At 51.2% G+C, this 14612-nt stretch overlaps 1 protein-coding gene across 2 annotated transcripts in view; it reads right to left on the minus strand.

Annotated features, from left to right (window-relative positions):
• Nucleotides 1–6606: 6606 nt before the first annotated feature.
• The window catches only part of ABL1 (ABL proto-oncogene 1, non-receptor tyrosine kinase), a 112836-nt gene continuing 104830 nt past the window's right edge, over nt 6607–14612 (minus strand). For both annotated transcript variants that reach the window (XM_073640713.1, XM_073640712.1), the window contains exons 7-11: nt 12481–12665; nt 12186–12338; nt 11964–12053; nt 10276–10437; nt 6607–9887 (exon numbers count right to left, since the gene is read on the minus strand). In XM_073640713.1, the coding sequence (XP_073496814.1) occupies nt 8278–9887; nt 10276–10437; nt 11964–12053; nt 12186–12338; nt 12481–12665 (2200 nt within the window). In that variant the 3' untranslated portion in view covers nt 6607–8277. The remainder of the gene's footprint in view (nt 9888–10275; nt 10438–11963; nt 12054–12185; nt 12339–12480; nt 12666–14612) is intronic.

A 14612-nucleotide genomic window follows, 5' to 3' on the forward strand; every position in this document is an offset into this window, starting at 1 on the left:
TATATGTATATATTCCAGGGGTGATGGTGATTTTGTTCTTTCTCTGTAGGTCGGATCTTCTTTTTCTGTGATTTGTGTCGGGTTTTTGTCGTCTTGTTCTGCAGTTTTGTGCCCTGTAATGTTTTCTTCTATAAATAAAAAAGACCTACAATCTATTACTCCCTGTTATCAGCCATTACTGGGGAGAGGAGACTGTAGGACAGGTGAGTACAATCTATTACTCCATGTTATCAGCCATTACTGGGGAGAGGAGACTGTAGGACAGGTGAGTACAATCTATTACTCCCTGGTATCAGCCATTACTGGGGAGAGGAGACTGTAGGACAGGTGAGTACAATCTATTACTCCCTGTTATCAACCATTACTGGGGAGAGGCGACTGTAGGACAGGTGAGTACAATCTATTACTCCCTGTTATCAGCCATTACTGGGGAGAGACGACTGTAGGACAGGTGAGTACAATCTATTACTCCCTGTTATCAGCCATTACTGGGGAGAGGTGACTGTAGGACAGGTGAGTACAATCTATTACTCCCTGTTATCAGCTATTACTGGGGAGAGGTGACTGTAGGACGGGTGAGTATAATCTATTACTCCCTGTTATCAGCCATTACTGGGGAGAGGAGACTGTAGGACAGGTGAGTACAATCTATTACTCCCTGTTATCAGCCATTACTGGGGAGAGGAGACTGTAGGACAGGTGAGTACAATTTATTACTCCCTGTTATCAGCCATTACTGGGGAGAGGAGACTGTAGGACAGGAGAGTACAATCTATTACTCCCTGTTATCAGCCATTACTGGGGAGAGGAGACTGTAGGACAGGTGAGTACAATTTATTACTCCCTGTTATCAGCCATTACTGGGGAGAGGTGACTGTAGGACAGGTGAGTACAATCTATTACTCCCTGTTATCAGCCATTACTGGGGAGAGACGACTGTAGGACAGGTGACTACAATCTATTACTCCCTGTTATCAGCCATTACTGGGGAGAGGTGACTGTAGGACAGGTGAGTACAATCTATTACTCCCTGTTATCAGCTATTACTGGGGAGAGGTGACTGTAGGACGGGTGAGTATAATCTATTACTCCCTGTTATTAGCCATTACTGGGGAGAGGAGACTGTAGGACAGGTGAGTACAATCTATTACTCCCTGTTATCAGCCATTACTGGGGAGAGGAGACTGTAGGACAGGTGAGTACAATCTATTACTCCCTGTTATCAGCCATTACTGGGGAGAGGAGACTGTAGGACAGGTGAGTACAATTTATTACTCCCTGTTATCAACCATTACTGGGGAGAGGAGACTGTAGGACAGGTGAGTACAATTTATTACTCCCTGTTATCAGCCATTACTGGGGAGAGGAGACTGTAGGACAGGAGAGTACAATCTATTACTCCCTGTTATCAGCCATTACTGGGGAGAGGAGACTGTAGGACAGGTGAGTACAATTTATTACTCCCTGTTATCAGCCATTACTGGGGAGAGGAGACTGTAGGACAGGAGAGTACAATCTATTACTCCCTGTTATCAGCCATTACTGGGGAGAGGAGACTGTAGGACAGGTGAGTACAATTTATTACTCCCTGTTATCAGCCATTACTGGGGAGAGGTGACTGTAGGACAGGTGAGTACAATCTATTACTCCCTGTTATCAGCCATTACTGGGGAGAGACGACTGTAGGACAGGTGACTACAATCTATTACTCCCTGTTATCAGCCATTACTGGGGAGAGGTGACTGTAGGACAGGTGAGTACAATCTATTACTCCCTGTTATCAGCTATTACTGGGGAGAGGTGACTGTAGGACGGGTGAGTATAATCTATTACTCCCTGTTATTAGCCATTACTGGGGAGAGGAGACTGTAGGACAGGTGAGTACAATCTATTACTCCCTGTTATCAGCCATTACTGGGGAGAGGAGACTGTAGGACAGGTGAGTACAATTTATTACTCCCTGTTATCAGCCATTACTGGGGAGAGGAGACTGTAGGACAGGTGAGTACAATCTATTACTCCCTGTTATCAGCCATTACTGGGGAGAGGAGACTGTAGGACAGGTGAGTACAATTTATTACTCCCTGTTATCAACCATTACTGGGGAGAGGAGACTGTAGGACAGGTGAGTACAATCTATCACTCCCTGTTATCAGCCATTACTGGGGAGAGGCGACTGTAGGACAAGTGAGTACAATCTATCACTCCCTGTTATCAGCCATTACTGGGGAGAGGTGACTGTAGGACAGGTGAGTACAATTTATTACTCCCTGTTATCAGCCATTACTGGGGAGAGGAGACTGTAGGACAGGAGAGTACAATCTATTACTCCCTGTTATCAGCCATTACTGGGGAGAGGAGACTGTAGGACAGGTGAGTACAATTTATTACTCCTGTTATCAGCCATTACTTTGGAGAAGGGACTATATTGCTCCTTGGTGGGACAAGTGACGTATAGATCCCTCATTGCTGGCCCTTTATTTTCTCTGTATTTATCACGATATAGATTAATGCAAAAAATACCCACTGTTTGTGATCTTATAGAAAGAGGGTAAAATAGAACTTATTAATTTTAAAATCTCTCACTCAGGGGCAGATTAAAAACAACCAACCCGCACCATGCCCGGTGTGCCTCATTGTCGGTACTCCAAGAAAATGTCTGGGCTTTATGGCAATACCAGGAATAACGGCCTCCCCTTCTCTGATGATCGTGGTTTGGAACAGCAGGGATTGTCTTCTATCACATTGTGCGACTGTTCCCATGTCTTTTCTTTGGCATATATTGGTTATTTTAAGAAATACAATGCCGGCAAAAAAAAAACCTCTTTACAAGTTCAACAAAACCACAAAATCTTAACATTCAAACGTTTTATTGTGGATATTTGGTTACAATTAGTATCTTCTTTAGCAGAGTCCAGGCACAGGATTTCTCTTCCATTTTAAGCTTCTTCTGACCCATTGGGAGAGATAATCAAAAACTGTCTAATAGCAAAACTGGCTTAGTTTCCCATAGCGACCAATTAGAGCTCAGCTTTCATTTTACCAGCGCAGTGTCAGAAGTGAAAGCAGAGCTGTGATTGGTTTGCTATGGGCAGCCACTTTTGCCATTAGACAGTTTTGGTTATCTCCCCCATTGTGCGCACTTTTAAAAAATGAAATCATGATGCAGATTTTACATGTAAAGATTTTTTTGCCGGCACTGTATTGTGTTCTGCCACATTGTGAGACTGTTCCCAAATCTATTCTATGGCATGTTGGTTTATTACATCTTAGGGTTTGGAGTACAGACAGTGAGGCACCGGTCATGGTGGTGGTAGTTTGTTTTTAATATGTGCATGAGTGGGATATTTTAAAATTAATTAATAAGTTATATTTTACCTACTTTATTGCGGAGTCCTTTATTTTCTCCTCTCCTGAAGGCACTGGCCATATCCTCTGTGAAAGAGTTAATGTAATTAGACCAAACGTCAATCTTCCCCTCCTCCGATGTCGGCCTCATCCCCATCATGGGAAAGTATGGATTTTACAGGCTGATTAAGCTGTGAGCGCCTCATTCCAAATACCCTCACACCCTCCACCCAAAGTCAACAGGCGGCAGATCGATAGCACAGACGATACATCGGCTGCCATCACTCGCTCATCCCTTTATCTGGAAACACGCAAAGGGCAGGCGGTAATATTTACTACTCTGTGGCATGATGTATACCGCAGTGCGGCGTCTCCCAGCGAGCGAATCCAATCAGCCAAATATAGAACTGCCGTGTACCGGGAAGACACAACTAGGCCCGCCGTGCACCTGAAACACGCGACGAGACCCACCGTGCACCATAAAACACGCGACGAGGCCCGCCGTGTACCGGGAACACGCAACTAGGCCTGCCGTGCACCAGAAACACGCGACGAGGCCCGCCGTGCACCATAAAACACGCGACGAGGCCCGCCGTGCACCAGAAACACGCGACGAGGCCCGCCGTGCACCATAAAACACACGACGAGGCCCGCCGTGCACCAGAAACACGCGACGAGGCCCGAGGTGTACCGGGAACACGCAACTAGGCCCGCCGTGCACCAGAAACACGCGATGAGACCCACCGTGCACCATAAAACATGCGACGAGGCCCGCCGTGCACCAGAAACACGCGACGAGGCCCGAGGTGTACCGGGAACACGCAACTAGGCCCGCCGTGCACCAGAAACACGCGACGAGACCCACCGTGCACCATAAAACACGCGACGAGGCCCGCCGTGCACCAGAAACACGCGACGAGGCCCGAGGTGTACCGGGAACACGCAACTAGGCCTGCCGTGCACCAGAAACACGCGACGAGGCCCGCCGTGCACCATAAAACACGCGACGAGACCCGCCGTGCACCATAAAACACGCGACGAGACCCGCCGTGCACCATAAAACACGCGACGAGACCCGCCGTGCACCATAAAACACGCGACGAGGCCCGCCGTGCACCAGAAACACGCGACGAGGCCCGAGGTGTACCGGGAACACGCAACTAGGCCCGCCGTGCACCAGAAACACGCGACGAGACCCACCGTGCACCATAAAACACGCGACGAGGCCCGCCGTGCACCAGAAACACGCGACGAGGCCCGAGGTGTACCGGGAACACGCAACTAGGCCCGCCGTGCACCAGAAACACGCGACGAGACCCACCGTGCACCATAAAACACGCGACGAGGCCCGCCGTGCACCAGAAACACGCGACGAGGCCCGAGGTGTACCGGGAACACGCAACTAGGCCTGCCGTGCACCAGAAACACGCGACGAGACCCACCGTGCACTATAAAACAGGTGACGAGGCCCGCCGTGCACCAGAAACACGCGACGAGGCCCGAGGTGTACCGGGAACATGCAACTAGGCCTGCCGTGCACCAGAAACACGCGACGAGGCCCGCCGTGCACCATAAAACACGCGACGAGACCCGCCGTGCACCATAAAACACGCGACGAGACCCGCCGTGCACCATAAAACACGCGACGAGACCCGCCGTGCACCATAAAACACGCGACGAGGCCCGCCGTGCACCATAAAACACGCGACGAGGCCCGCCGTGCACCAGAAACACGCGACGAGGCCCGAGGTGTACCGGGAACACGCAACTAGGCCTGCCGTGCACCAGAAACACGCGACGAGACCCACCGTGCACTATAAAACACGTGACGAGGCCCGCCGTGCACCAGAAACACGCGACGAGGCCCGAGGTGTACCGGGAACACGCAACTAGGCCTGCCGTGCACCAGAAACACGCGACGAGACCCACCGTGTACTATAAAACACGTGACGAGGCCCGCCGTGCACCAGAAACACGCGACGAGGCCCGAGGTGTACCGGGAACACGCAACTAGGCCTGCCGTGCACCAGAAACACGCGACGAGGCCCGCCGTGCACCATAAAACACGCGACGAGACCCGCCGTGCACCATAAAACACGCGACGAGGCCCGCCGTGCACCATAAAACACGCGACGAGGCCCGCCGTGCACCATAAAACACGCGACGAGGCCCGCCGTGCACCATAAAACACGCGACGAGGCCCGCCGTGCACCATAAAACACGCGACGAGGCCCGCCGTGCACCATAAAACACGCGACGAGGCCCGCCGTGCACCATAAAACACGCGACGAGGCCCGCCGTGCACCATAAAACACGCGACGAGGCCCGCCGTGCACCATAAAACACGCGACGAGGCCCGCCGTGCACCATAAAACACGCGACGAGGCCCGCCGTGCACCATAAAACACGCGACGAGGCCCGCCGTGCACCATAAAACACGCGACGAGGCCCGCCGTGCACCATAAAACACGCGACGAGGCCCGCCGTGCACCATAAAACACGCGACGAGGCCCGCCGTGCACCATAAAACACGCGACGAGGCCCGCCGTGCACCATAAAACACGCGACGAGGCCCAACATATACTGGGAACAGCCCGAAAGACCAGCTGTGTTCCGGGAACACTCTACGTGATCTGCCATTTACCAGGAACACCCCACAAGACCCGCCGTATACCGGGAACACCCCACGAGACCCGCCATGTACCGGAAACACCCCACGAAACCAAACATATACTGGGAACACCCTGAAAGACCGGCTGTGTGCCGGGAACACTCTACGTGACCTGCCATATACCGGGAACACCCCACAAGACCCACCATATGCCGGAAAAACCCTGAAAGACCCGCCGGAGGGACACCCAACAAGTTGCAATTTAGCTCTTGCTGAAGCAATTGATGCCGTGCTGATAATATCCACACCCCTGCCCGGCCCCATATACCAGATATTACGCTGCTCTCTACCCTGGTATTAAAGTTATGGCTGATTGTATTAATCCTCTTTTATATTTTGAAGAATTTTATTTCTAGTTTTCTGCAAGTAACCTGCAGTATAAAGAATGGAGGATTTCATTCTTGAATATAACCATGACAACCAAAATGAAAGTTTTCAAATCACTTTCACTTACATGTTACTGACCCGCAATACCAGAAGCGGCCTGTATGTCGGAGTGGCCCTGCTTCTGCAATAACTACCCCCCCCCACCACCACACACCTCCTATTTCTGTGCAGCCCCTTTAAATTAGAGGCGGAGGCAGGAGTATGTAAATGTTTTGTATTTTGACAAAATTGTAAAACAGTCACAGATGTGACATCACAGAAACATAGTGTAACGTTCTCTACAGGAAGTGACATCATCGCCAGACGCGCCAGTGACACATGAGCCGAGTGGACCCCGGATGTGAATGTTATATAGGTGTATATAGGCCGTACCTTGCTGCCCACATCGTATATTGTACCACGTGCTGCCCTCACTGTGCCGCTGGCTTGGACTGGAGACTTTCATCTCTGATTCTATGGATCCGCAGAAAGCCGCGCTCCAGCAATGGCAGCCACCATGGTAATGAGGAGGTTAAAAGCCTGAGCTATCCTCGATCTGTACACGCCCGCAGGTCCGAGTGGCTAGTGCTGCCACACGGCATTACACAAATGCCAGCAGTCTACTCGCGAAACCTCGTTTAACGGAAAAAAACGGCAAAACACATTTCATATTACAGGTGACATTATCTCCAGCTGTGAAAAGTACTCATCCGGTGTCTCATTAGGAGAGCAGCATTCTGTAGCTTCAGGAGCTGAAATCTGTCCAGTGTCTGCACTGGTAATTTGCAGCTCTGGAGCACAAGGTAAACAATGTACATGTTCATGTATTATATGGTCATATTATCGATTACTGCACTTTGGCTTTGGATGGCGTGGTTCAGCCGGGGCAGGTGATTATTAATGATTGCTGAGAGCGAGCGATTAAGGCAACAGCACGAAGCACTGAAAAAGGCATCGATTACCATCACGGGCAGCCAGCCCACTGTCCCCTACGGGGCGCCTACCAAGTGACCAGCAAAGCAGACACGACCTTCGAAACTGAAAGGCGATTAAAAAAAAAATTGTAATAAATGGAGTCCGACCATGGATGTGTTGTCCTGCAGCTCGGCCGCCATTATTACAGGCACCTTTACCCTTTCAGCCCCAGAGGCAGACCTCTTCACAGAAGGCATCTACATGTGCACATTATAGACATACATAGATAAAACCTGTACAGTCTTGGGAAGAAGAAACAAGGACACAGAAATGACTAAAAAGAGGGGCTGCAGTATAATACACAGGCACGATGGTGTCGGGGGAGGCACTGCTGGTTCAGTCTCTTGCGAGAAGGGGAAGGGCTTCAATTGCACAGATTCGGGGCCCTGGATCATCGCTGACCACTGATACGGCCACGTGTGGCACCGCCGTCCAACTGATTTTGGTTTGAAAAAGAATAATACACAAAAGGAAGGAAGGAAATTGCACTTAAAATTGGAAAGTTTTTGCTTCTTGAAGGAGGCATCTCGCGCCATCGTACGAGAGCGGCCGGGTGACACATGGGAAAGGTTAACGGAAGACCGCGCCGCCAACGATGTGCGAGAGGTCATTTTCTGGAATGTTTCAAGAGCCGTGAAACTCCTTGCCACTTTCATATGTGCAGTGGGAGAAAGGAGACGCTCTCCCTCCCCAATACCTGGCGGAGCGGCTCGTATAGGGAGTGGGGAGGTCACAGCGCTGCAATGCGTCCATAATGCGAGGAAGGAACCTGTAGACCTTGGAGGTCCGTGTCAAGTGAAACCAAAGTGAAGGCGAAGGGTGATGTGCAGCCACCTGTGAATGCCAGGGGGCACGATGCGGACCACCAGTCTGGGATGCATAGCTTTTATATTGGTGCGGTCTTCCGCACTGAGGTGCTACCTCTGAACCACGTCGCTTATCTCCTTTACAGATGATAGCAGCTTGGTAAAGTCCTGAGGCGTGGCGGGTCCTCCGCCTGTGGATGCGGCGGCCGGGCAAATCTGCAGGTCGCGGAGGCTGTTCTCCAATTTGCTCATGGCTTCTCGGAAAGCGAATTTGTTCCTCATTTGCTGAATGGAGTCCACGTAGCAGGTGCAGAAGGCATGGAGGTTCTTGGCAGCCTCTAGCACGGTGCTGTGGCTGGCCATCTGTTCAGAGTTCCGGTTGATGGCTGCCCGCAGGCATGCAGTGCTCTCCAGCAAGGTCTCCTTGGTGACTGCTCCACTCAGCAGCTTCTCGGGAGGTTGTCGAGTTTTGCGCAAGGAAACTCTGGTGGAGATGAGTGGAATGAAGGCAGTGGAGGATGAAGAAGCCGCCGGCGGCTGAGGGGGCTCTGTCACAGTCTGGGCGCCGACCCGTTTCTCCGTAGACAGGGGCTTGATGGTGGATGCGGTTTTCTTGGCATTTTCCGTCACCGCAGGGCTTGTTCTTAAGTGGTCTTCACTCTGGTTGCTGGCCTTGTGCTTTGGCTCATTGGTGCTGGTGTCGTGGTTAAGGTTTTGGGGGGAGATCTTGGCAGATTTCGCCCCGATGCTGGTTGAAGACTGGGAGGTCTGGCTGGACAGTGGTAAAGGGGGGCTCGGCTTGACCTTCATCACTTTCGCTTTGTCCTTGGTTGCCAGTTCGGTGGCTTTTAGTCTCCTGAGACGAAGCTCGGTCTCAGTTTTCCCAACATTTAGGGTTTGTTTCCCAGTGGAAACTGACTCGGAAGCAGTTTTTATACTCCCACCCTCCTCTTTTTGTAAGGGGGAAGATGTCGTCGGGCCGCAGGGTTTTCTACGCGGTAATTTTGGTGTTAGGCTGGGAGGACTGGAGCCCGGACTTTGATCGGCATCTTTAAAGACTTCGTCCGCGGGCTCCTCTGTTTTTTTGGGCAGGCGGGGAGGCGGTGTGACCGCCCCCCTAGAACAAGAAAGGTCCTGTTTTCCCTCGTTGCCTCTTTTACGGGGCAGGGCTGGTCTGTCGGCTTTTTGGGCACCTCCGGAGCTAGAGATATCCATCATGTGTCTGGTAGAGGGCAGCTCCCGGGGCAGTGTGACTGACTTCCACTCCATGTCCTTGGACCCCAGTGGCATGCAAGAGGCAGAAGACGACCGCTGGAAGCGTTTGCTGCTGGTGCTGCTCCCGTCCTCCTCTGCTGGCTGTGGCTGCCGTCCTACAATTGCAATGGACTTTTTCCAGTGTGGGGTTAAGAAGAGTGTACCACCCAGCACAGAGCCATTGGTCATGGCAGTCCCGTTACTTGGGGATTTCGCTGAATCGATATCGCCTCCATTGCTGGCGTCTCTGCAGTCTCCTTCCAAGCACCTTGGCTCCATTTCTCGGAAGGAGCTGCTGCGCTTGGGCGGCGTAGGAGCGGTTTTCTTCTTCCTTTTGATCAGTGTGCTGAAGAGATTGGTTTTCTTACTGTTGGGGAGCAGCCGCTCATCCTCGGGGCCACCATCAGCTGCACCAACTCGTTCCTTACGAGGGAGGAGAGGAGACACTGCGGCAGGCTCCAGATCATCTGCAAGAGAAGGAGAGGACGGTATCACTGAGGAGGGAGACACACGGAGGGATATAGGACCATCGGGTTACTATGGATACACATCCTAACAACCAGGCAAAATCCTTTGTAACAAGTTTGTCTCAAGTCACCAAATTTGGAGTGAGCAACCTGGGAAGGGACCCTGCACCTGCTCTGGGAACCGCAAGAGGGGCTGCAAGGTTCTCCGCTGCACTTTTAGCAGAAAACTGACCCACGGGGCAAACCCTAGGTCCTTGTGCCCCCAAACTCGAGCACCATCCCTGGGGCTCCTACTCACTGACATGTACCACACCCTTTAGGTGCCAATAAGAGGAGCTGCAGAAAAGCTCCACAAACCCAGATCTTACAAGCTTGGGCGTCCATGTACCTTGATCGGCGGCTCCTCGGCTGTGTGAGGTATCTGTGTTATTATCGTCCTTGTTCTCGGTCAACCTCCGGGTCGTCCTGGTCTTCGTCGGCAGCTCGGGGGCCTGCATGAGGCAGCTGACATTCACCTTTAGGCCTTTCTTCCCCAGCTCTTTCTCCACCTCTGTAAAAAAAATAAATAGAAAAATAGCATAATTGCACAGCTGAAGAGCTTGTTTCAATGTATCAGTGAAGACAACCTTGTGTGGGCTAGGTACATCACAACGCATCTCTTCTGACCTCCCACAATGGGCACAGTCATTGCAAAGGCCCTAAGTACCCAACCTGAACCACTCCGTCCCTCTCTGCAATGCAGTTGTCTTATTCTCTACATGAATCAGGTGGCTCAGGATGAACAGAGCTGTAGGTGCTGGTAGCAGTGTAAGAAATAAAAGGCCACTCTGCCCACAGGGTTGCTCCCTGGTTACAGGCAGGCGATGATGCCCCGGAATAATGTAAGCGCTGCCATTAGTCACCTCCATTTCTGCAGTCTGCGAGGCGTACGTCATGAATTGCCGGAGTTTTATGCGCTCCCCGCGGCTGGAAACAAGAACCGCCATTTATCCCCAGAGCAATCAATCAACAATTACTCCACAAAGACATTCATGGGAGGGAAGAAAAAAAATGAAAGTGGGTGCAGCTCTCCAGGACAATGGCTGAGAGCAGCCGCCTTTTATGATGTATTCAGCCCCTAGTAAGAGCAATTATTGGTGCAAAAGCTAATGCATTAGTGGAATGGAGGCGCTACTCCAGATGGCAGGAAAAAGAGAGAAAAAAAAAAAAATCACAATATTGTTTAAAAAAAATAAAATAAATACCGATACCAGGTGTCTGCTCCAACATTGACATTGTCTGGGATTTGTGCAGAGCCTTTGTAACATGTGCCATTGTCTGCCGAGACAAACCTTACAGCACGCAGGTTATAGAGAGGGGCAGAAAAGTGACAGTCGGTACTGATACGGCACAATGCTTCATGTCTCCTGCAGAGGCGCTATAGCACATAACAGCGGATTATATCATCAGCTTCTTGCCAGGAAACCCAGCTAACAAACCAGGACAGTATTTGGACAACCCCTTTAAGACAGTTCCAAATGCTTAAATAATAATCCCCTAAATTCCTTTTAATTTTGGAATCGCAATCCCCGTGGTGAGAAGGACGCAGGCTGCCGGCTCTGCAAGACGTTCTTCCGACCCCTCGGTATTATTACAGGGGCTGTCCAGCACCGCTCGCCGCCGCATCGGTGATGATGTGACGACTCCACACTTCTGTCGATCCTGCTCTTGCCCGGGGAGGTATATGGAGAAGTTACGGCATCAAGCTTCAGATGAGGAAGTGAGTGGCACCTTAAAACTGAATGGTGGAATTACTAGTTAAGCAATTCCCCGAGTTCTTACAAAAGCTCCGGAGAAGATGGGATGGTGAAAGGGGACTGACAATAGAAGAAAATGGCAAGATTCATAGAAGGACATGAAAGCGGCAGCGCTACCCGAGTAACGAACTCCCCAGTAATGAACAGTCCGCATCTTTGTAGTGACTTCAGATGGTCCTGCTTCTGAGATTTCTGATCTTGAAAGGATCCACACAACATTGCATGTACAGGAGGAGAGCTCATTAGCTGCTGACCTTACGTCCTTTCCTATCATCCTTACCGTCCGAGATACTCGACTCCTGGAACATCGTCTCAAAGGCCTGGTGGATCTCAGCGAAGGACGGCCGGTCCAGAGGGCTCCACTGCCAGCCTGCCAGAGGGAGAGATCCGGTGAACACGGGCACAAACATATTCCAGATTAAAGGAAGTTTGCTGTATTGGGGAATGGCTACTTCAGCAATTGTCTCCTGAGGTCACCTCTGGATGTTGTGCGGACACTTACATGCTCTCATGAGTTGGTAGACCTTCTCCGGGCAGCCCTCAGGCCGCTCCATGCGATAATCCTTCTCTAGCAGCTCGTACACCTGCGACAGGTCGATGCCGGGGTACGGGGACATCCCGTAGGTGGCGATCTCCCAAAGTAAAACACCGAAAGCTGCAAGGGAAAGAAGATGAAACCAAGTAGTGGAAGAGGATGAGAGTAGTAATAGGGATCAGAGTCCTGTGGTGAGGAGTAGTTGTAGGGATCAGTAGCAGAGAAGCTTCGTCTTATTCAGGGGCAGCGCCATCCCACTCACCCCAGACGTCAGATTTGATGGAGAACTTGTTATAGGCCAGGCTCTCGGGCGCAGTCCACTTGATGGGGAATTTGGCTCCAGCATGGGCAGTGTACGTGTCACCAGTCATCAGGCGGCTGAGCCCGAAATCAGCGACTTTCACCAAGTGGTTTTCTCCAACGAGGCAGTTTCTGGCTGCGAGGTCTCTGCAGACAAAAGAAACCAAAATATCCAAGTTACACACAAATGCAAAAATATTCACACCCAGGGTACTTGCACCAGGCCAGGCTTCAGCATGGAGTCTGCATATTTTCTGCCCTTAGGGTTAATGGTCCTGGTCAGGGCAGTTGCAGAAATAGTAGCTAATAACCAGGAGCTCGGCCCTCGTGCATCATTGACCGGCCGTGATCCAGAGAGACCCCTAATTAATCTGCAATTAACCAATTAACTCTGGCTTCTCCATCAATTGTTTTAGTGTGGAGCTGAGCGGGCTGCATCCCGAGGGCAGGAGACAAGTGCGTTACCAGCCCATACAGACATGGCGGCTATCCCCGGGTACATGGCGATCCGAGACATGTGGACTCTGGGGTCACAGCATGGACCAGTGACCAGTGACCACTAGGATCTATGAATCTCAGCCTCCCTTGTGAGCACAACATGAAAAGGAAAAAGGGCAGACCCTCCAAAATTCGTAGCTTGTGACACCACATATTAGAAATGCTCATTTTGCTTGAGTACCCCACTGAGCTTGGAGAAGGCCCTTGCCATGTTTGGGGGCTGCTTGCCAAGCCTGGGGGATATTTGCCAGGCCCAGTGGGCGCTCGGCATTACCCCATCTTTCCGGTGAAATGCCCACTACGCTGCCGAGTCGCTGATCTATGGCACTAGCAGCTCAGTAGCCGCCTGGCAATTGCGGTTATTAGCAGCGCACACAGCTCTCACTGGAGTAAGCGTGGTCTCACCCAGCCAAGGAGCGGGGGGACATCGTCCTCTCATTACATTGCTAGGAGCTGGGATCCGATGGCAAAGAATGTGTACGGGTGGCGGCTAATTGCCCACAGTAAAGGTCACAGAGAGGGGGCTTCGTGGCAACTGGAGGCAATTGATTAGGACAATAGGCAATTAAAAATCCTCTACAAGGCACCGGCGATAACGAGGATTCATCTGTACAGCTCCAGATCGTTACTATGGGATGTCAGGAAGTGCGCCCCAATGCCCCCCAAAAACAGAACAGCCTCAGCCCCCTGGGGTTATCCTACTGCATACAGCGGGATTCCCTCCAATCGCAAATATAAAAGGAGCCCCCCTCTTTGGGGTTTATTCACATGATGCACAGTGGCAGAATTCTCCAGTCCGTCCCAGTCACATATGGGATCAGGACCCGGGGGTGGGTGGGTTCTGCAAAGGTAGAAATAACTAGAAAGTATGGTCATGTGACTAAGCCTCTCTAAGCGGTTTTCTTCTGGTATCAGCCATCGAGGTACTGCCCTTTTCTTCCTGCAGCTCCAGCTTAGTCTCTTCTCTTTTTGGGAAAGCTGAGTGACCCCATCTTCACACTCCATTTGGGGGCTGACAGAACTGTAGAAAAAGACATGGACGGCACATCCAAAAATCATACGATGATCTAAAGCCGCCAGGCAAAAATGTGCAAAACTGAACATGAGGTCCTTAGTTTATCATTCTGATCAGACTGTATGAAGCCCACTGCCAGACGCATTGCTGCTGGGTTGGTGTTTGTGCACGGTGCTGCCCCTTTTCGGCTAGGGACCCACTGAGGTTCGCCGAAACGTGGCAGTGGGCTTCATACAGTCTGATCAGAATGATAAACTAAGAACCTCATGTTCAGTTTTGCACATTTTTGCCTGGCGGCTTTAGATCATCGTATGATTTTTGGATGTGCGGTCCATGTCTTCTTCTACAGTTCTGCCCATATGGAGGCGGACTCCCAGCTTTCCCATAGTCCTGAATGGCAAATCTGCCTATTTACATAAAAGATGGATGACAAGCGTTGACCGCGCTTTCACATAGGACGGAGATGCCCAGAGATGGCACAAGAGGCTGCAGAAGAGTTGTATGTAGTCGCTGCCGTTCTCCCTGATTAACCCCTCACTGGCAGGTAAAGATACAATCTCCCTCTGTCCTCGTCGTAAAAA

The sequence above is a fragment of the Phyllobates terribilis genome, unplaced genomic scaffold, assembly GCF_046119375.1.
Source record: "Phyllobates terribilis strain yellow unplaced genomic scaffold, ASM4611937v1 Scaffold_7__3_contigs__length_470593459, whole genome shotgun sequence".
NCBI lineage: Eukaryota > Metazoa > Chordata > Amphibia > Anura > Dendrobatidae > Phyllobates > Phyllobates terribilis.